The sequence below is a fragment of the Myotis daubentonii genome, chromosome 3 (assembly GCF_963259705.1).
Source record: "Myotis daubentonii chromosome 3, mMyoDau2.1, whole genome shotgun sequence".
Taxonomy (NCBI): domain Eukaryota; kingdom Metazoa; phylum Chordata; class Mammalia; order Chiroptera; family Vespertilionidae; genus Myotis; species Myotis daubentonii.
This window is the reverse complement of record NC_081842.1, coordinates 152,965,481-152,989,427: the sequence shown is the minus strand read 5'-3', so window position 1 is coordinate 152,989,427 and position 23,947 is coordinate 152,965,481. Positions and strand designations below refer to the sequence as shown.

The following is a 23,947-nucleotide window of genomic DNA, read 5'->3' as shown; positions in this document are numbered from 1 at the left end:
TGACTGTTGTAGGCTACTGCTACCCCTTCCCATGTATGTTTTCATAGTATTCCATGGAATATCACTTTTGTAGGAGGAATGTGCTTGCAAATATGATTATTACATACTGTTATAAAAATTTGTCATGAGAACTAAGAACACCATATTCTGAATTAAGAGTGTAACCTGGATGATTCCTTCAGAATGATAATAACCAGGGTTTGCAAAAATTATTAAAAACATTGTATTAACATACCATAAAATGTAAAGTATTTTTTAATTTTAATTTTTTAATATTTTTAAAAATTTTTTTATTAAGTTATTACATATGTGTCCTTATCCCCACATTACCCCCCCATACCCCCTATCATGCCCTCACCCCCCTGTTGTCTGTGTCCATTGGTTAGGCCTATATTAAAGTATTTTAAATTAAGGTTGTAAAGTCAGAATACATTGTAAAGTCAGAATACATTTTCTTGAAAACATGTTAAGAATTTTTAAATTGAAATGCATGTTCCTGGGTATATTTCAGTATATAAGAAATCCATTTAAGACACCAAATGCAAATTTCACTTTAATGTTACTTAATACATTTCTGCCATTTTAATTGTTTCATTCTTTTATGTTAATATTTGTGGAGACTAGCTGAACAATATGAGCAAAAAATGAGACATTACTGAAATGTATTTAAGTAATAACCAAGAAACCTTAATTTTTAGTGAATGATAAAAGAAGCTTGTGTATTATGTTGAGTGTAAATTTAAATATATAGTTAATATTTCTTATATATTGAAATATACCCAGGAACATGCATTTAAATTTAAAAATTCTTAACATGTTTTCAAGAAAATGTATTTTCAGAGTAAAGCAATTTTAAGAGGTTGAGAGGCCATCACCTTCATCTGTAGTGTGAAATTCCAGAGAGAGGCCTTCTGTACATTAGATGACCTAGGAATTCTACAGCCTTCGCAACTACTTCCTCAATAATGAAATCCAGTGTCTTTACTATTCGGTAGTTCTCTCCTTTAAAATTTTTTTTATCATTCCTTTGTCATTTTATTATATAACCAGAGGCCCGATGCATGAAAATTCATGCAAGAGTAGGCCTTCCTTCCCCCAGCTGCCGGCATCAGCTTCCCTCCGGCAGCCTGGGTCCCTCCAGCACCTGGGACCCAGGCTTCCCTCTTCCAGCTGCCGGCAGGCACCTGGGACTTGGGCCGCATCACTTCTCCAGCCGCCTGCAGGCACTAGGGACTTAGGATGCTTCCTTTCCCCAGCCTCCCACAGACACCTGGGACCCAGGCTGGCTTCTCTCTGGCCCTGGCTTCGTCAGGAAGGATGTCCAGTTTAATTAGCATATTACCCTTTTATTATTATAGACTAGAGGCCTGGTGCACAGAATTCATGCACTTGGAAGGGGGGGCCCTCAGCCCAGACTGTGCCCTCAGCCCAGACTGTGCCTCTTGCAGTCCGGAAGCCCTTGGGGGATGTCCAACTGATGGCTTGGGCCAGTGGTCAGCAAACTCATTAGTCAACAGAGCCAAATATCAACAGTACAACGATTGAAATTTCTTTTGAGAGCCAAATTTTCTACACTTCAGCTATATAGGTAGGTACATTGTTATTAACTTAATTAGGGTACTCCTAAGCTGGCCTTTGCTAAAACGTTCTCAATCTGATTGAGGTACATTCACTGAGGTCGACCCCTTCCAACTCTCCCATCCACACTTGTATACTTGTTTCATCTATCTCCTTTCCGAAAACTGACTTCTGTGCATGGGCCACGAAGTTTCAATCCACTGTACGTGCATACCTGCACGAGGTATTTTGTGGAAGAGCCGCATGTGGCTCGTGAGCCGCGGTTTGCCAACCACTGGCTTAGGCAGTTAGACATCCTTAGCGCTGCTGTGGAGGTGGGAGAGGCTCCCGCCACCGCCACTACACTCGCCAGCCATGATCCCAGCTTCTGGCTGAGTGGCGCTCCCCCTGTGGAAGCTCACTGACCACCAGGGGGCAGCTCCTGCATTGAGCATCTGCTCCCTGGTGGTCAGTGTGTGTCCTAGTGACCGGTCATTCTGCGGTTCAGTCAATTTGCATATTAGCCTTTTATTATATAGGATTATAGGCATACCAAAGGTTACACAGTAATAAAACAAAACGCTATTCATTGTATTCACCACGTGGCTGAAGAAACAGTACCAATGTAATTGAATAAAGCCTCCTTGGATACCTCTCTTTGGCATTTCTTCCCCTCATCTTCTACCCTCAACTACTATATGAAATCTGGTATTTATTATAATTTCCACACCAGAAGTTATTTCTTGATGAAATCTCTAGCTCTTGATAAAACCCTCAGAGTAATTATAAATGTTTTTTCTTGTGTCATCAGTATACACGAAAACCAGTATGAAGGGTAGTGGGAACCTTGCATTTGTTTTATACATCACATTTCTATCAAATTGCCAGTAGTATAGCATTTTATTACTCACTGTTTTTTTTTGTGTTTTTTTTTTAATATATTTTATTGATTTTTTACAGAGAGGAAGGGAGAGAGATAGAGAGTTAGAAACATCGATGAGAGAGAAACATCGATCAGCTGCCTCCTGCACATCTCCCACTGGGGATATGCCCGCAACCCAGGTACATGCCCTTGACCGGAATCGAACCTGGGACCCTTCAGTCCGCAGGCCGACGCTCTATCCACTGAGCCAAACCGGTTTCGGCTACTCACTGGTTTTTAACTTGTTTCAACCAAGTCACTTGGTTCTTTTATTGTTTCTATTTGTAAACAGCCATGACTTATTTTGGGCTTGACTAATTAGTTTTACTTCCTCAGGGATTTTTTTTGTATTGTCTATATAGTTTCATTGTTGCCTTTCCCACATTCTCTGAGCAACTGACAACCCGCTTTCTGTTTCTTCAAGGTAACCAGTAAAATAAAACATTTAATGAGGATCCCAAGCCTGATTTCCATTTCTCTGCCATTTCCTCTTGCCACCTCTCCCTCCATCCATTCATTTCTCCATTTATTATCTTAATTTGGTTGCCTTTCATTATATACTTGCACACAACAAAAAAAGCATCTTCGTGATTTTCACCTGTAATCTTTTCTCTTAATATCTCTTTAAGCCCTCAAAGTCTTATCATTAATTGTGCTTGAAATAGATATTCTACTGTGTTATCTACTTTGTCTATGCGTAGTTATTTTTAAAATATTGAATACTTTATTACATTAGAGTTTTTTGTGATAAATCAGGTCTGCTCTAAATTAAGCATGACACAAAAGAATTAATCTTAGCTTCATATTTTCTTCATTTTGGTATCCTACTATCCTTTACCCCCTTTTTTGGCTGTATTTAGCAATAATGATAATGTTGACTCTCCTGATAATTGAATAAGTGATAAATGCCAGATACTCTGACAAAGATTTCTATATTTTGCTAATTAAATCATTTTATAGTCTTTTGAGATGAAACCTTTGTTCTTAATTGTTCTGATGTACTTTCCGGTTTCATTATTTTACTAGTCTTTTGGGTTTCTGTTTCACAGAGTCTCTATCGCTGCTTATTACTTCCACACCTGTCATCTATCTTTTTGTCGTCTTCACAACCAGAAATTCCACATATTTCCAAAATGCCCCATGAGATGATAAAGCCGCTATTCAGACACCCTGGGTAGGGGAAACAACTGTTAGCACACATTTAGAGAGGAAAGAAAATGATCCTCTATAATAAAAGCCTAAAATGCTAAGTGTCCGACGGTTCGTTCAGTCACTATGATGTGCACTGATCACCAGGGGCAGACACTCCGACCAGTGGGTTAGCTTGCCCCTGGGGTCCAGCTGATTGGAACTGAGCGAGATAGGCTGGACACGCCCTGGAGTCTTTCTGCGGTCCCTCCCCGGCCCTGATCGTGCACCAGTGGGGTTCCTCTGCCTGGCCTGTGCCCTCTTGAAATCCGGGACCCCTCACGGGATGTCAGAGAGCTGGTTTTGGCCCAATTCCTGCAGGCCAGGCCAAGGGACCCCACCAGTGCACGAATCCGTGCACCAGGCCTCTCGTAATGTATAAATTGCCCTTTAAAAACCTTTCTTATCCTTTGTTTTTAAAGCTGTCGATTAAAGTATGGTTAGTAATAGGTGTACCAAGCCATCTCAGCCAAGGGTTCACAAGCCTGAGTGAGGGCGGCGAAAGGATGAAGAAATGACAAAGAGAATAAGCTGGGTCTAGGTCAGTGGTTGGCAAACTCATTAGTCAACAGAGCCAAATATCAACAGTACAACGATTGAAATTTCTTTTGAGAGCCAAATTTTTTAAACTTAAACTATATAGGTAGGTACATTGTTATTAACTTAATTAGGGTACTCCTAAGGCTTAGAAAGAGCCACACTCAAGGGGCCAAAGAGCTGCGTGTGGTTCGTGAACTGCAGTTTGCTGACCACTGGTCCAGGTGGATCTTCCTGTGCCTGGCTGAGGCCAAAGAGAGAGATCCAGACAGTAAGCTGAGCCTTTATTTTATAGCCAGAGGTAAACAAGGTAGTGGTCACCATAGTTACAACATTCTTGTGAGTTTCACTTGTTTAGGCAGCACTTGCTACATCTCCCTCAGCCCATTAGCTACCCAGATAAGATCTAGGGAGTGCGTCATAAGGTCAAGCCTAATTATGCTAAGAGGACTATGCCCTCTAAGCTGGGACTTGTTTGTGGCTTTGCCAACAGGTTAGTCTGAGGCTTAACCCTATAGCCACGCCCAGCAATAGGTATATGAAACTATTATTATTCCTTATATTAGAAAAAAGAACACAAAACAGGGCTTGTATGTTTTATACTCTGGGAAGTTCAGGAATGGGGAAGGTTTAGAATGTAGAGCATCCCCTGCCCTACCTTCAGAGGTATAAGAACAGATAGAATCTAGGCACTGAGGAAGATTTGTTTCTTTGATCACCTGGAACTCTGCTTAATATAAATTTTGAAGTTACTTAAATGTTTAACATGGTTAATGTTGTATAAAGGAGATATTCTAGGAAGGTAATTAAGGTCTTGTATGCTTTCTTATGAATATGGTATTTTTATCCTAAAACGTCTTTTTTCATATTAGGCTCCTAATAACTAGCTGATAGCTGAAGGTAACTAGTTGATGGAAGTCTAGGCTTGCATGGGTTCTGAACTTGGAGTATTTGAGTAGATTTAGGGATCTATGAAACCTGCCATTTTGTGTGGGTGTCTGTCTGTCTGTGTTGCACACGTGGGATTTTCTGAGCGTCCATTGCTTTCATTAGGATCCCAGAGTAGATTAGTAATCTCTGCCCCCCCCCCCCCCAATACCCACCCTAAGTCCATATATAGAAAAATGTTCAAGATCCTTTGCTGCCCTAGCTGGTGTGGCTCAGTGTTAAAGCCTTCGTCCTTGCACCGAAGGGTTTTGGGTTCGATTCCATTCAAGGGCACATACCTGGGTCACAGGCATGTGGGAGGCAACCAATCCATGTGTTTCTCTCACGTTGGTGGGATGTTCCAAAAATATTGATTAAAGCCTCTTTTTGATGCTGTTTAGCTCTTTTCTTGCTGGCTTTCTCTCTGATAGTTCTGTCTTGCTGAGAGAGGAGTGTTGCAGTCCCCAACTATAATTGTATATTTTTATATTTTTCCTTTCAGTTCTATCAGTTTTTGTTTTTTATATTTTGAAATTCTGTTATTTCCACATTTAGTATTGCTATGTCTTCTTTGTGATTGGATTCTTTATTAATTTTGTTATGATCCTCTTTTTCTTTAATTCTCTTTGCTTTATAGTCTACTTTTCTGATATTAATATAGCCACTTATGCTTTTATTTTTGATTAATGTTTATATAGCATACCCTTTTCCTTTCAGTCTATCTATGCCATGATATTCAAAGTCAGAGTCTTGTAGATACCAAATACTTATTTAGGTCATATTTTTTCAATCCACTGTGCCAATTTGTTTTTAATTTTTATATTTAGCCCATTAACATTTAAACGATTATTAATATGTAAGAGCTTAAACCTGTTAGATTATCACTTGTTTACTTTGACTTTTTTTTTTTCTTGCCTACCTGTGGGCTCCTTGAACTTTTTTACTAGTAGAATTCCATGTTGATTTATTTATTACTAGAGGCCCAGTGCACAAATTTGTGCACAGGTGGGGTCTCTCAGCCTGGCCAGCGATCAGGGCCCTTCAGGACTATCTCACCCAGTCCTGATTGGGGCTGGTCAGGGCCAGCCCGCCGGAAGGAGGGACCATGGGAGGTTGGTTGGCTGCAGAAGGTTGGCTGTGGGAGCACACTGACCACCAGGGGGCAGCTCCTGCATTGAGAATCTGCCCCCTGGTGGTAAGTGTTCCCCATAGCTATCAGCCAGTCATCTGGCCCTAATGGTCACTTAAGCTTTTATATATATAGATGTTTTCTAGTATGTCACCAGTTTTCTTTTGGTGGTTTCTTTGGGTATTATAATATGCATGTGTGAATTATTAGAGACTGTTCCTATTAACATTTTACCACTCCAAGTGACATATAGAAATCACTTCTATTCAGGTTTTTTTACTTTCCCAATTTAAAAATTATAATTGTCTTGTTCCTGTACATTGAATACATCAGATGATCACATTAAAATTCATAAAGAGAACATTATTTATTTTATCTTCTTTCTTTCGAAAGTTACAAACCTCCTTCAGTTATCATTTCTTCCTAGTTTTGAGAACTTCTTTTAGCCATTCTTTAAAATTTCGACTGCTGATTTGTCTTAGTGTTTTTGCTTGAGAATGTCTGTTTCCCTTTAATTCTTGATGAATATTTCCACTGGGTATAGAATTTGAGATTGACAGTAATTTGCTTTCAGCATTTAAAATGTTATACTACTTTCCTGGCTTTTGTAATTTCTATTGAGAAATAGTAGCTTTCAAAAATGTTTTCTTTGTCTGTAGTTTCACAACTTTGATTTGATGCATCTTGGTTTTCTTTGGATGTCATTGTATATATCCTTTTTGGGATTTGCTTAGCTTCTTGAATCCATAGGTTTATGCCTCTTGCCAAAATTTGGTAGTTAGCCTTTATTTTTTCAAGCATTTTTTAAGACACATACTCTTTCTGTTTTCCTGTTGGGACTTCAGTGACACAGATGTCAAATCTTTTGTTAATATTCTATAGATGTCTGTGCTTTACTAATTTTTCCAGTCTGTTTCTTTTTATTGTTCAGATTGGTTAAGTTTTATTCACCTGTATTCAAGTTTAGTGATTTTATATCTTTTACTAGAGGCCTGTTGCACGAAGAGATTCGTGAAATAGGCCTTCCCTTCTCCTGGCTGCCAGCACAGGTTTTCCCCCAGCACCCGGGACCAGGCCTTCGCTCCGGCCGGAGCCGCCATCAGCCTTCCATCTTCGCTGCTCCGGCCGGAGCCACCTTCCGTCTTCTGTCTTCACTGCTCCGGCGCACCTTCAGTGTTCCCTCCGCCGCTTGGAGCCTATATATGCAAATTAACCACTGTCTTTGTTGGTGGTTAATTTGCATATTGTGCTGATTAGCTAATGGGAGGTATAGCGAAAGTACGGTCAATTACCATGTTTGTCTATTATTAGATAGAATTACTTGCTGATGTTAAAGAATGTTTATAATTGTTGTTGACATGTTTTTATGATGATTGCTTTAAAATCCAGGTCACTTTTTTTCAACATTTGAATCATCTCAGTGTTGCCATATATGTACTGTCTTTTTTAATTGAGTATGTGAGTAATTAAAAAAAAAATTATATCCTGGACATTTGGGCTAATATGAGAACCTGTACCCTATCAGTATGTAAGTCTTAATTTTAGCAAGTGCTCTTGCTAAAGATTCTGGCCCACTTTTGTAGGCTGCGGTTTCAATGATAACTTACTTTCAGAGCCTTTCCAGTGTTATTCTGATTTGCTTAGTGTACTACCTGAAAAGCCACTCTGAAAACCTGGGATTCATGATAATAGTTTATTCCTTAAATCTTTTGCATATTAATTTAGTCACCTAAATGTGTGGATTGGTTCTACCCAGGACTTTTCATGCAAACTTAAAGATTGTTTTTTTCCTCCAGTTCTCTCCAAGATCCTCCTACTTCTACTGTACTCTCTTACTGGGGTAGAGTGGTACACTGCCTTACCCTGCTAGATAGGAGTGGAATTCTTGACTTGGTCCCCACATGGTTTTTATTGATAACATACTATTGGAGGAGGAGATTGCCACCTCAGACTACCTGCTACAAGACCGTACCCTTTTATGTAATGATGTTTACTTTGAATTTATATTAGTTCACACAAACACTCCATCCATGCTTTTGTTCCGGCCCTCCGGTCCATTTTAAGAACCCATTGTGGCCTTCGAGTCAAAAAGTTTGCCCACCCCTGATTTAGATGATCAATTTGTGTCCTTAGTGATCGTTTTCTCTTAAGTCTCATCTTTGCTTCTTTTTGGGTTAGCTTTGTTTTCTGGCTATGTGTGGTAAGAAAAGTACTCTTCATAAATAGCTTTAGATTTTTATTATCTTTGCAACCGGTATTCTCCAGAGGCCTTGTCTATCAATCCCTGAAAAAGAGATCTAAATGGGCCTACTTTAGTCAAAGCATAACTACTTCTAAACAAATCACTGAATTAGAGGCGTAGATGTTCTGGTTGACATGCAGCTTATGCTTAATTTTGTGTCAGAAATGGTGGGGAAGCAAGGCAATTTCTTTTAAAGCAAGTCTATTTTAAAAAGTAATAAATTTTTCTTTGGCCAGTGTGACTCAGTTGAGTGTCCTCCCATGTACTGAGAAGTCACTGGTTGGATTCCCACTCAGGGTACATGCCAGGGTTGTGGCCTTGATCCCCCGTAGGAGGTTTACAGGAGACAGCCAATCAGCATTTCTCTCTCATTGATGTTTCTATCTCCCTATCCCTTCCTCTCTCTCTAACATCAATAGAAACATAAAAAAAAAAAAAAAGAAAGAAAAAAAATTTAAGTAATGACTTTATGTTTTCTTTTTTTTAATGGTTTTTTGTTGTTGATAGTATTACAGATATCTCCCATACCCTCCCTTTTCCCCCTTTACCCAATCCCTGCCCCACCCCAGGCCTTCACCACACTATTATCTGTGTCCATGAGCTACGCATATATGTATATATGTTCTTCGGTTACTCTCTTCTTGTGCCACTCACCCGCCTCTGAGATCTGTCAGTCTGTTCCATGTATTCATGCTTCTGGACCTATTTTGTTTGTCAGTTTCTTTTTCTTCATTAAATTACACATATAAATGAGGTCATTTGGTATTTGTCTTTCTCTGTCTGGCTTATTTCACTTAGCATAATAATCTCCAGGTCCATCTATGCTGTCACAAAGTGTAGGAGATTCTTCTTTTTTACAGGCAGATAGTATTCCATGGTGTAAATGTATCACAGCTTTTTTAATCCACTCATCTACTAATGGGCACTAGGTCTTTTACCAGATCTTAGCTATTGTAAATAATGCTGCTGTGAACATAGGGGTGCATATATTCTTTCTGATTGGTTTTTTAGGATTTTTAAGATACATTCCCAGAAGTGGGATCGCTGGGTCCAAAGACAGTTCCATTTTTAACCATTTGTATGCCATACACATCTATAGACACAAGCGATACACCTTTTTTAATTAAATTCAAAATATCGTGGCAGTTAACTGGTTAATTTTTTTGAGGAAACTCCGTACTGTTTTCCACAGTGGCTGCACCAGTCTGCATTTCCACGATCAGTGTACCAGGGTTCCCTTATCTCCACATCCTCACCTGCACTTGTTTGTTGATTTATTGATAGAGCCATTTTGGCAGGTGTGAAATGATACCTCATTGTAGCTTTAATTTGCATCTCTCAGGTGATTAGTGGCATTGAGCATTTTTTCATATATCTGTTGGCCGTCTGTGTGTCCTCTTTGGAGAAGTGTCTATTCAGGTCCTTTGTCCATTTTTTCATTGGATTTTTTGTCTTCTTGCTGTTGAGTTCTTTATATATTTTTCTACTTTGACCTTTATTATTTTCTTCTACTTCCTCTGGGCTTTTCTTGTTGTTCCCTTTCTAATTCTTTTAGTTGTAGGATTAGATTGTTTATTTGAGCTTTTTCCTGGTTTTCTTTGACGTAGACGTGTAATGCTAAAGCACTTCCCTGTCAGGACTGCTTTCATTATGTCCCGTAGATTTTGAGTTGTTGTATGTTCATTTTCATTTGTTTCTGGGAAGTTTTTTTATTTCTTTCTTGATCTCATTGGTAACCCATTCATTGTTTTAATAACATGCTATTTAGGTTCCCTGTTTGTTTAATGTCTTGGAGTTTTTTTATTTTAGTAGATTTCTAGTTTCATGCCATTGTGATTTGAGCAGATGCTTGATATGATTTCAGTCTTGAATATATTAAGACTTACTTTGTGTACTAACATGTGGTCTATCTTTGAGTATATTCCATGTATATTCTGCCCCTTTGGGATGAAATGTTCTGTATATATCAGTTACAGCCATCAGATCTAGTGTGTCTGTTTCCTTGTTGATTTTTTGGTCTGGATCTATCCAGTGATGTCAGTGGGGGTGTTAAAAGTTTTGTACTATGACTATTGCTATCTATCTTTCCCATAAAGTCCACCAAGAGTTTTTTAAATATATCTTTGTGCTTCTGTATTGGGTTCATATATGCTTACAAGGGTTATATTTTCATGTTGGATCAATCCCTTTTAGTATTATGTAGTGGGCTTCTTTGTCTCTTTTTATAGCTTTTGTTTTGAAGTTTATTTTGTAAGATATGACTATTGCTACCCCTGCTTTTGCTTGTTTGTTTGGTTCCATTTGCATGGAATATATTTTTCCATCCCTTCACTTTCAGTCTGTGTGAATCTTGTAGACAGTATTTATATGGGTCTTGTATTCTTATCCATTCAGCTCCCCTTTGGCTTTTGATTGGAGCATTTAATCCATTTACATTTATAGTTATTATTGATAGGTAGTTATTTATTGCCTTCTTTTTTCTTGCAGATGAACAAACAGGTACAGAAAGAAGGGATAATATTCTTGGGTTGCATGGCTAATGATAAAGAGCTGGTGTTAGAACTGGCTTCTTGCTTTTCTGATTGAGAACATTCTCCCCTGAGACACAAAAGATTGGATTAGGGCAAAGTTAGAGAGTAAGAAGAACCATGTCCTGTCAATATCCCTGCTTTAAGGCACATAGGATCCATTAATTAATGTAAATCTTAATTAGGTCAAGATGTGATTCAAGTATAGAGAAATGGATACTACAAAGATCCTAAGAAGGCACCCTTGAGTAAAAAGACACTAAACTAGGAATCAGGAAACTAGTCTGCTAAAAGTCACTGACTTTTCTTTGTGACCTTAGGCAAGTTGCTTAGCTGCTTTCAACCTGTTTTCCCAAAAACTAAAATCAAGGGAGTTAGGCTACATAATCTTTGAAGTTCCTTCTAGCTAAAACTGTATATGAATCACTGTACCCATTGAGTTTTTATGGTTTCTCTAACATTTTTCCTGGAATTTATCAGGTCAGACTGTTTTATATTTCTATCATATAGAGAAAGTAACAGCCTTTTCACTTCTTTTCTGGGAACTTGGCCAGTGAGGAGTAAACATCCTTTCCTCTCGCTCCCTAAATGAAGTACTGGGTCATAAGTGACAGACTTTTTTTTGTTTTGATTTTTAATCCAATCCTGTTCTCATGTTAGTGTTTTTCTTCACTGTGAGTTTGTTAAAATGTAACAAATTGAAAATGTCCATTTATGTTTTAGTCTACAGATCAAAATTTTATTTTATAAAGTAAAAATAGGAGTACTTAACCAATACATATTAACACATTTGTGTATTTGAAATACTTGACTGGCACATAATGTGTAGTCTCATACCTTGCAGTAGAAGTGTATCGATTCAAAATAACCTAGTTAAATAGCAAATATACTGTAGATTATAAAATATTATGTTTTTACATTTGCCAAAATTGAAATAAAACGAAAGTTACTTTGGTTTATTTCAAATAATATATTTTCCTCCTTATTGAACAGGCAGTGTATGTTCATTGCTAAGAAGAAAAATTGAGAAAATAAGAATATGTTTGAAGAACAAAATGAAAGTTTTTTTTAATTCTCGTACCCGGAGATAGTTATTGTTAATATTTGAATCTCTTTTCTTCCCAGTCTCACCCACCCATTTTTGCTTTAAACATATTTTGAAATAAAACTTTATGAACATAACAGCATATGTAGGGCTGGACAGTCTGCTGTGGAATAATAAAGAGCATAAATAAGAGAAACCTTTCCTTGTTCTCTAGACTGTTTGCAATTCTTTTGTTATGAATCCTAAACTTTCACTTTCAATATAAGTTGGTTTAAAGCCCTCCTATTTGTAAGCTTTATGAGGGAGTCTGTTTCTGCCCAGCACAGTGTCTTGCACATAATATTTATTAATTTAAAATGTATTTAATTGGCCAATCTATATAGTAATCAATTTATAATTATTTTCTTATGTTATATACCTAGAATTACAATTAGTGGGTGAAAGGGAAGCTTTTTAAGTTTCTTTTAACATACCTTTAATTTCTATAAAGGCTTTGGCTTACAGCAGGATTGTTGTCAATTTAAGAGGTAAAAATAGTTCAGTCTCACAATATTTCTTTAATGTAAATTAACATACATGATTAGTGAATTGGCTAATTATATAAGCATAACATGGACTTGTGGGTTAGTTCATCTATAATTTTTCTGAGAATGTTAATATTTTGAAGCAAATTTTGTATTTTTGTTTGTTTTTTGTTTGGATAATTTTAGAGAAAACCTTAGCAATATATGAGGACATTAAGATAAAAGCTGAAAATCCTATAGAAATTTGATAGTTGGTTGTCATTGTTGTGATTAAAAGTATTCTGTTCACCTAATTGGCTTTTACTTAGAGATAAAATGCCTTTTGTTGTTATATCCATCTGGAAAATTCTCATCCATTTATTCATTCATGTACCGCTTCTCCCCATTTTCTTTATTCTCTCATTCTTGAGCTCTTACTAGATGGAGATGGATCTTAGGTTTTCTCATTTTACCTTCCATGCTTTTTAATTTTGCACATCTCTGTGTGATGAGGTTGGAGTACTTTTCTCACTTTTCTATCTGCCAGTGTACTAATTCTTTATCTTGGTCTGTTCTGCTATTTAACCTATCTACTGAATTTAAAAAATTTTTTTTTTGTTAATCCTACCCCGAGGATATTTTTCCATTGATTTTTTTAGAGAGAGTGGAAAGGAGAGCGAGAGACAGAGAGAAACATTGATGTGAGAGAGACACATCAATTGGTTGCCTTCTGCACTTGCCCCCCGCTCGGGCCAGGGATCGAGCCTACAACCAAGGTATGTGCCCTTGACCAGTTTGCAGGCTGATGCATTATCCACTGAACAAACTGGCTAGGGCTTAATTTATTTTGATTTCTTTTAAATCCATCTCTTTGGTTCCATACTTATTGAGGTCTCTCTTCCTTGCATTTATTTAGCCTACTTGAATTCTACTTAGCAAAAATTTATTTAGATTGTTCTATAAACCCTGAGGGTATTAATTTCACTAATGGTTTTCTTGCGTTTGTATTTGATCCGTCTGATTAAATGACTGACTGCATTAAGGATATGGATGATATAAAAATTACAGTACATTACAGTGGATGGGACTAATGAAAAACGTGAAATATTTTTTCAACAAGTATTCATTTTATCTTCCATTCTTTTTGTGATTATGAATTTAGGTTGATAGTGAAAGGAATATTACATAAGAAGCATGGTAAAAGAATGTAAACAGCACAGTGTTTAATTAGAATGGAGTGGCTAAACTTGTGATTTCAGAGATAAAAGGTATAAGAATTATGTGTTTCTTTTATATATACACTAGAGGCCCAGTGCTCAAAAATTTGTGCACTCAGGGGGATCCCTCAGCCTTGCCTGTGCCCTCTCACAGCCTGGAACCCCTCTGGGGATGTCCATCTGCTGGCTTAGGCCCACTCTCCGGAGAATCAGGCCTAAGCTGGCAGTCAGACATCCCCCTGGCAGCCCGGGAGCCCTCGGGGATGTACATTTGCCATCGGGGAGCAGGCCTAACTGCAGTTGGACATCCTTAGCGCTGCTGAGGAGGCGGGAGAGGCAACCCAAGCCTCCTGCTCCCTCCAGCTCTGTGGCTGCCGTCATCTTAGGTTAATTTGCATACTCGCTCCTGATAGGCTGATGGGTGTGGTTGGTGGGCGTGGCTTGAGCGCAGCAGAGGGACGGTTAATTTGCATGTTTCTCTTTTATTATATAGGATAATTGGTATAAAAGTTTAGTTTTATGCTTAAGATATATTTAGGGTTGGTGCTTTTGTATCTCAACTCTACTTTCTGAGCATATTAATGAATTTTAATTATAAATTTAAATTTTAAAGGGAGTTTGTCATTGGATCTAACTTTATTTTAAAAAAAAGTTGAAAAAGGTATCTATTTACTTTTAGAGAAGGGATGAAATTTTAGTGTAGGAAAGAGTTGTGAATGGTGGATGAAAGTGTTAAGATTATAAACATAAATTAACATAATGTAGATGATGTAGACAGTCACTACTACCTGTAATAGAACCTATTCTGACAAAAATGATCACTGAAGATTTTCACAGGCTAAACAGCTATTTACATTCCTTTGGCTAAATCATCTTTCTTTTGTCAAGAATATTATTTCATTGCCTCGTACTGATTCCTGGCATTTCTGATACAATATTTTTTTAGGGTAGAGATGTAATTGAGTAGATGGAATATCTCATTTCAGTTGTTCCAGATACAAGAAAATTACATTTTCCAATAACTTTCACTGTAATTAAAAGTTTTAGGACAGTAGTAATAGAAAGTACTATCACTTTTCTTACCTGTCCTCACAAGGCCTTTTTTTTTTCCATCTTAAATTACTGATTATAATCTATGTATCAACCTGCTCCTTTCCAATAGGTGTTTGAGCCATATCACAACAAAAGGTGGGAGTAAAAATAAAGTTACTAAAAATTCAGGTCTATGAAAAGGAACAGGGAAAGCAACATGCTAACTACATGTGGTTCATAGGTAATTCTAGCTAATGTAGTTGCTAAGATTGAATATCAGTTTTGCCCCTAAGCTTCTTGGAGTATGAGTTCTCTTTATCAGACATAGGAAAGCATGACTTCTTAGTAGTGACAGATTTTCATGAATTTTAAAAGAATATTAAATAGTATAATAGAAAAACCATTAACAAAACAGCACTACTGTGTCAAGCATAAGCCCTGCTCTCAAATTGCTCATAGTTTGTGGGGTGGTCAGATAAGAAAATGAATAATAGTTTAAATTGTATTCATACTATCAGAGCATCTTGGAGAGATATTTAATCTAAATTCTAAGAAAGGTCATAAGCAGGATATTCTTCCTCAGGAAGAATTATGGTGAACTTGGACAAAGTAAAAGTTAACTGACAGTTGAATTAAAAAAAGGTAGTGAATCCTAAAGGTATTGTGTGCATACTAGCTGAACCAAGAGAGATTGTCTTTATCAGTGAACTTCTGAAATTTGATTGGAATTTAGGAAGGAAACAGAAAAGAAATGAGAGTTGAAGTAGGCAAGGGCTATTCTTAACAACCTATAAATCTTAGTACCATGATTCTCAAATTAAGCAACAAAGTCTGTGGGATGCCTCAGCAAACGCTCAGGTTGCTGCAGTATATTTTAATTTCTTTTAGGGAAACTTAGTGACACTATTTGTTGGATACCATGTGAACTAACTGGAGTCAGTTAAGTTTCAATATTAGATTATTCTACACTCCCTTTGTAGGATGGACCAGCAAATGAAGGTGGGAATATCCAGTTTTATTTTAAGATTTGAGAAACTGTGAAGGTATCCAACAGGCAGATACGTCCTATTAATAAGTAACTATGGCTATTAAAGAATGGAATAAAAATGTAATTTTTTCTTTCAGGTGGTATCACTTCAATCAGTTACTAGGTTATAAGTATTAAGTTCTTTGGCACTAACTACTTAGTAAATGGAATTGTTAGATGTTTCCTTTAGATTATGTGGCATAAGGAAAAAAATTACTGAAACACTAAGGTCACCAGGAACCCAGAAATTTAGAGAATCCCTCTGGTTTGGTATATAATATTCAAAAACAAATTTGTGAAAGCAATTCATGTGATGTTTTCTAAGTTTATAAGGATAGAAATAAAGATATTTGGAGGAATGCAGTTACCTTGAACTTTTTCATTTTAACATTGTTTGTCTCAGTGCACTGTACCTGAAGGTAGACAACAGAAATATGGGATTTTATTTTTTGACAGTAGTCTTATATGCTAGTGTTTTGATAACCAGCTAAAGGTGTATTCATAAACTTTGGAAACTGAATAGATGGATGATAGGACTTATATTCTGCTGGGGTCCAACCCCAGCAGGTCCAGGGGTCCCCAAAGGTGTGGACGGAGTCAGCGAAGAGGGAAAGACTCGGGGACTTCTCCAGCCAGGTTTGGTCGCCATGTTCCCTCGCTAGGTTCTCCAACCAGGTTCTGTCTGAGATCTCTAGTCAGGTTCGGTGACCGGGTTCTAGTCAGGCTCTCCTGCCAATCTCCGCAGTCAGGTTCAGTCCAGGATCCCCTGCCATGCTCTCTCGCCAGGCTCCGCCTCCAGGCTCCGAGGCCAGTCCCTGTCCAAGATCCTCCGGCATGCTCTCGCCAGCGAAGTTCTTCTGTCCCTAGAGAACGTTCTGTGTAGGTTCTGTGCCTAGGCTCTGTCTCTCTTGGTCCTGTCTTCCAAGCCCTGTCTCCTTAGTTCTGTGTTCTGAGTTCTGTCTCTCTGTCTGGTTACATCTGTATTTATACCAGTTGATTCAATCCTATCAATCTCTATTACAAAGGTTAGGGCGTTTCTTATCTCCATTCCAGGGAGTAAAGATTATGTAGCTTAAGCATGATTGTTTGTAGTGATTAACTACCCGCCTGGCACTTAGTTAAGGAGTTTCATCCCCTCCCTGACTTCAGGGAAAAATTCCTACGTGGGGAAACAACCTTTCTCGGAGAGGTGACCTTGGTTAAAACACAGCACCAAGAAGGTGAGCAAACATATTAAGAACCGTATGCCATATATGCCAGGTCCCTTGAAACAGCAAGGATGGACCGGCTCCCGGCAATATTCTAGACATTTTGGTGCAGGTAGAATAGCTTTCTATATTCATACTAGAGGCCCAGTGCACAAAAATTTGTGCACTCGGGGGGGGGGGGGTCCCTCAGCCCGGCCTGTGCCCTCTCGCAGTCTGGGACCACTCGGGAGATAACGACCTGCTGGCTTAGACCTGCTCCCGGGTGGCAGAGGGCAGGCCCAATCCCTAGGTGCAGCCCCTGGTCGGGCTCAGAGCAGGGCTGATTGGGGAGTTGGGGCGCCGCCCCCTGTCACACTCAAGGCAGGGTCAATGGGAGGTTGCGGCGCCACCCCCTGTCACGCACAGAGCAGGGCCAATCGGGGGGTTGAGGAGCTCACCCCTGTCACTCACAGAGTAGGGCTGATAGGGGAGTTGGGGCACCGCCCCCTGTCACAGAGCAGGGCGGATCAGGGGGTCGGGGCGCTGCCCTCTATCACCCACAGAGCAGGGCCCATCAGGGGTTGGGGTGCCGCCACTGTCACACTCAGGACAGGGCCGATGGGGAGGTTATGGCTCTACCCTGTCACACACAGAGCAGGGCCCATGGGGTGGGGGTTGGGGCGCTGCCTTCTATCACCCACAGAGCAGGGCCGATCAGGTGGTTGGGGCGCCACCACTCTCACACTCAGGGCAGGGCCGATGGGGAGGTTATGGCTCTACCCTGTCACACACAGAGCAGGGCCGATCAGGGGGTTGGGGCGCCGCACCCTGTCACACACAGAGCCGCAGGGCGATCAGGGGGTTTGGGCGCTGCCCCCTGTCACACTGATCCTGGTGCCGGGAGGCATATTACCTTTTTACTATATAGGATAGAGGCCTGGTGCACGGGTGCGGGCCGGCTGGTTTGCCCTGAAGGGTGTCCTGGATCAGGGTGGGGGTGCCCACTGGGGTGCCTGGCCAGCCTGGGTGAGGGGATGATGGCTGTTTGCAGCTGGGCACACACTCTTCAGGGTGGGGGTCCCCACTGGGGTGCCTGGCCAGTCTGGGTGAGGGGCTGAGGACTTTTTTCAGGCTGGCGGGTGACTGAAGCTCCCAACCGCTCCTTTCTTTCTTTTTTTTTTTTTTTTTATTCTGGGCCAGCTTTAGCTTTGAGGCTTGGCTCCAGCTCTTAGGCCTCCACTGCTGAAAGCAGGTTTCTGGCCTTTGTTTACCTTCTGTATTTGAAACAATGTTGCGATCCTGCTGGCTGAAGCCCGAAGGACTAAAGCAGGTTTCTGGGGTTTTGTTTAGCTTCTATATATGTAACATAGTTGCTTAGAGTTGCAGCTCAGAGGCCTGCAGTGGCAGGCGGGGAACGTTGGAGTCCTCCATCACTGAATCAAGCAAGCCCGATGTTCACTTTATGCTGCCTGGCTGCCGGCCGCCATCTTGGCTGGCAGTTAATTTGCATATTGCCCTGATTAGCCAATGGGAAGGGTAGCGGTTGTACGCTAATTACCATGTTTCTCTTTTATTAGATAGGATAGATAAGAATCACATTTAAGGCCAATAGATATAGATCACCAATCCCAGGAATTCTTAGTCAAAGAACCATAGAACCTGTAAATTATACATGCAAACATGTAATTTTCTTTGTTCTGTGGGTTTGTTTGTTTGTTTTGTTTTATTTTTTGGTGAGAGTTTGAAAGGGATTCTTGGCCCTAAAGCAGTTAGGAACAGATTTATAGATAAACTACTTTGTTTTTTGCATAGTGTGCCTATTGGCACAGGTTTTTTAGAGGTTAAGGATTAGATGTAAAAAGTGTTTGCATCAAGAATTTTTTAAAACATATACTTTTATTGATTTCAGAAAGGAATGCAGAGGGAGAAAGAGAGGGAAACATCAGTGATGAGAATCATTGATTGGCTGCCTCCTGCACACCCCCCATTGGGGATCCAGCCTGCATCCTGCGCATGTGCCCTGACTGGGAATGGAACCTTGACCTCTGAGTTCATAGGTCGATGCTCAATCACTGAGCCACACAGTCCAGGCTACATCAAGAATTTAAATAGAACTTAATTCTTGTGATGAATTCCCCAAAAAGTTAAAGAAAATGTTTTAATTAATTAGATCTGTAGTTTAAAAGGTACATAAAGGGTGCACAGTAAAAAGTAAGTCTCTCTCTGTATATCCTTCACAAACAATTTCTCTTCCAAAAGGTAAACATTTTCTCTAGTTTATTTCTCAATTTTAAAACCAAGAGTATTATAGTAATGGAGTATAAAATACTGAATGATGCTAAAATATAAATTTGGGTTTTTTAGATGTAGATTATATGGGCAACCTGATTTGATTTTCAATTTAAGATAAATAACTGGTACAAGGTATTATCTTAGCTTCTGTCAGTAGGACATAATTTAGGTATGTTTTATAGTGATGATGTTTTTAAAATGGGTCAACCAAATTATCAGTTGGGATACTTAGCCATGAAATATATAAATAGAGTTCTGAATATAGCCTTTCCAAGCCTTAATTCATTAAAAAGTTGTTAAAAGAATATAATTTTATTTTTGCCTATGTTAGTTTATTGTTCATAGTTTTCTCATAGAAGATAAAATGGAATTTTACCTTACTATGGAACTTAATAATTTTCACTTATTAAGTGACTACAATGGGCTAAGAATTATGTGTGGAGCTTCACATAATATGTTGAATTATCACAATATCTCTGAAAGGTGGCAAATATTATTATTTATATTTTATAGACAATTAAACCAAGTTTTTGATAGGTTAAATAACATAACCAAGAATCAGAGTTTGGGCATTGGCTGTATCTTGGAATCATAGAATATCGAAAATCTAAATATTTTTACACAATCTTTGTATGTAGATATGTTGTAATTATTTTAATATAAATTTGTCAGGTAATGCTACTTAGTTGAGTGAGCAGTGTTTGAACTTAGGGTTTTGTATGGTTATAATAAAGGTAAATAAGAAGTCTGTTGCTTATTAAGGAAAGAATTGAATGTAATATACTTAATAAAGGATTGCTTTATATATAGTTTATTCTTATGCTGTGCATTTTACTGAGCAGCTAACTTTCCTAAACCCTCACCTATATGTTTATTTTTTTCTCTAGGGAGATTCCCGAAGTCTTCCATTTTCTGAGAACGTGAGTGCTGTTCAAAAATTAGACTTTTCAGATACAATGGTGCAACAGAAATTGGATGATATCAAGGATCGAATCAAGAGAGAAATAAGGAAAGAACTGAAAATCAAAGAAGGAGCTGAAAATCTGAGGAAAGTCACAACAGATAAAAAAAATTTGGCTTATGTGGACAACATTTTGAAAAAATCGAATAAAAAATTAGAAGAACTGCATCACAAGCTACAAGAACTAAATGCACATATTGTTGTATCAGATCCAGAAGATGTTGCAGGTATACATATATATATATACACACATGCACATATATTTTATTTCATGTCTATATGGTATAGTACTAATAAGAAATATATTATTTTAAAAAATAGCAGGTTTTGTGATATATACTTTTTGGCTTTTCTGAAAGTTACAAGGTCTGTATTTTCTCTTACAGTTAAGGTCTTGTTTATATTCTGTTCAGAAGCGCATTAAATTGATAAATATGAAAATGAATTATTTAGTTAGAGATGAATAATTTTGCAGCCTACTCTCTTACCCTCTGTCAGTAAGATATTACTTAGAGTTATTTTCCAGTATTAATGTTTTGTATTGAGTCAGCCATATGCACTTACCTGATTCATCCTTGTGATCAGCAGCTCGAGTTTGCCAGATGACTTTTTAAAGTTAAAAATGCATTCTGTGACCAAGGGCTATTTTTATTCTTTGCAAATGTAATTAATCAAGCCTATGACCTTTGTTCTTCGTGCTTTAAGCAACTAAATTAACAACTAAACCACTGGTATATTGTTTAAAAAAGAAGAAAATTTAAAAAGCCAAATATTCCTTTTTTTCTTAAATATAGAAAATAGAAGGAAAATATAACCCATAAGTGCAACTGAAGAATATAATTTTTTAAACAGTAGAATTAACAAATGTTCATGTTGGAAATTTTTTAGTGCTACAGAAAGTAAAAATAGAAATACCTCTCTCCATCCTAGCCATTCTCTCTAAAAGTAGCTTTACTAACTTTCTGTTGAGTATTCTTCCAGAAAAAATATTTCTATATTTGTATCAATATTTATCCATTCATATATACATAATTTCTAAAACTTTTTACTAAACATTATTTAATGTATATTTATCTAATAGTTTTTTTCTTTGCAAAGATGATATTTTGAGCAAGGTATTTAATCTCTATAACCCTTAATTTCTTCATTTTCAAAGCAAAGGAGTGGTATATGTAGCATAATAATATATCTAGCACTATAGAAATTTTAGAAGAAACGGTGATCAGGTAATAAGAAATAACAGATATAAGTTAAATGGAATTTAATTAGGAAGATAATAAATTTGACTAAGAAGCTCAAATGACCAATCTCGAAAGTTGCATAAAGTACTTCTGATATTAGTGTATTTGACAGAACTTGTTTTAATGCCTCAATTTCAACATGTGGGACTTACCGTAGGGATTTCATTTTGAGAACTCTACATAGAGATTTCAACCTTGTAAGAATAATTGAATCTTGAAAATGAAAGAAATCATAGAGAAACAAGCCTTCTTATTTTAAAGCTTAAATAATCCCAAAGATGTGAATCATAAAGCTAGCTAAAAAGAACTCATTAACTCCTCAGCTAGTAGTCTCTTACCCCCACATTCAATAATTACATTATAAATGGAAATTTGTATTAGGAAAATGCTTTTTTTAGCAATGTTATATAAACTTTGAAATAGTCTGTTCTGTTGGAACTCTGCTGAGCTCTACATTTTTTGCCCATTACTTCTTTAGGAGAGGTCTAAAATAAGAAACAGCGCTGGAGTTTTAAACTGTTTATTTAGAGAAAACATTTTCCTCCTCACAGAATACCCATAACTACCTTGTAATTGGAATACAGAAGAGTTTTTGCCACACAAAAGTCTGGTTTCCCCAGTCCTTTAAACATTTTTTAACTTTACTGAAGTATAAATTATATATGGTAAAATGCACATATTTCAAGTTTATGATTTGATGAGCTTTAACAAATGTATATACCCGGGTAACCTTTACTACAACCAGTGATTCTGAACCTTTCCATCACTTCAATGGTTCTCTTGTATACATGCATCTCAATCAATCTCCAATCCCCATCTCTGGTTTAAGCAACCACTGGTCTACCTTTTATCACTTTAGATTAAATTTGTCTTTCCTAGAGTTTCATATAAGGAAATGACCTTTAAGTCTTACTATCAAATTTCTTTTCTCCCTTAAAGCCAATTTGGATATCCCTGTGAAACCTTCCCTGACTTTCTCTGATTGTCTTTTCTGTTCTGCTTTGTCCATTCATTATTGTATTATGTTATACTAGAGGACCGGTGCACAAAATTTTGTGCACTCAGGGGGCTCCCTCAGCCCGGCCTGTGCCCTCTTGCAGTCTGGGACCCCTTCGAGGATGTGGGATCAGGCCCAAGCTGGCAGTCAGACATCCCTCTGGCGGCGCAGGAGCCCTCGGGGGATGTCCACTTACCAGCGGGGAGCAGGCCTAAGCTGCAGTTGGACATCCTTAGCGCTGCTGAGGAGGCAGGAGAGGCTCCCGCCACCACCGCTGTATTGGCAGCCATCACCCTGGCTTGTGGCTGAGCAGAGCTCCCCTGTGGGAGCGCACTGATCACCAGGGGGCAGCTCCTACATTGAGCGTCTGCCCCTTGGTGGTCAGTGTGTGTCATAGTGACCAATCATTCCCAGTCTTTCTGCTGTTAGGGTCAGTTTGCATATTACCCTTTTACTATATAGGATAGAGGCCTGGTGCATGGGTGGGGGCCAGCTGGTTTGCCCTGAAGGGTGTCCCAGATCAGGGTGGTGGTCCCACTTGGGTGCCTGGCCAGCCTGGGTGAGGGGCTGATGGGTGTTTGCAGCTGGTCACATCCCCTTCAGGGTGGGGGTCCCCACTGGGGTGCCTGGCCAGCCTGGGTGAGGGGCTGATGGCTGTTTGCTGGCTGGTCAAGCCCCCCCAGTGGGAACCCTCACCCCATGGAGGTTTGGCCAACCTGAGTGAGGGGCTGATGGCTGTTTTCAGGCTGGGCACACCCCCTTTAGGGTGGGGGGTCCCCACTGGGTTGCCTGGCCAGTCTGCGTGAGGGGCTGAGGGCCATTTTCAGGCTGGCCAAGCTCCCTGGCGATGGAAGCTCCCAGCCTTTCCTTTTTTTCTTTTTTTTAATTTTATTCTGGGATTTATTTACCTTCTATAATTGAAACTTTGTAGCCTTGAGAGGAGCTTAGAGCCGGCCAGGTCGGGTGGGAGGGGAGCCTGCTCGCTCCGGCTCCATGGCCACGGCCGGCTGAAAGCAGGTATCTGGGGTTTATTTACCTTCTATAATTGAAACTTTGTTGCTTTGAGTGGAGCTCAGAGCCAGGCGGCTAGCGGGAAGCTTGGCTTCCTCCATCATTGGGGCAACCAAGCCTCCTACTTGGCTCCAGCTCCGTGACTGCCGGCCGCCATCTTGGTTTGGTTAATTTGCATATAGTCACTCTGGTGGTGGGCGTGACTTAAGGCATAGCAAAGGTATGGTTAGTTTGCATGTTTGTCTTTTATTGGTATAGATTGTACATGTTTATATCACTTACTAAACTGTGTGCACCTTCAGAGTAGGGATGTGTTTTCAAGATATATCATAGAATCTGCAACGTAGTAGGTATTTAGTTGTGACTGTTGCAGCCCAAAACACAAACAAAAACACCCCGGCAAA

General features: G+C 38.9%; 1 protein-coding gene across 7 annotated transcripts in view; it reads left to right on the top strand.

Moving 5' to 3' along the window:
- PKN2 (protein kinase N2) overlaps positions 1-23,947 on the top strand; it is a 159,945-nt gene that overhangs the window by 31,868 nt on the left and 104,130 nt on the right. For 6 of the 7 annotated variants that reach the window (XR_009451946.1, XM_059688922.1, XM_059688923.1 and 3 more), the window contains exon 2: positions 20,221-20,521. Coding sequence is in view for 5 of the 7 variants with exons in the window: in XM_059688922.1 (XP_059544905.1) it covers positions 20,221-20,521 (301 nt within the window). In the remaining 2 variants the exon portion in view is untranslated. Of the gene's footprint in view, positions 1-20,220; positions 20,522-23,947 lie in introns of those variants that run through there. The other variant, XM_059688924.1, reaches the window with a different exon arrangement.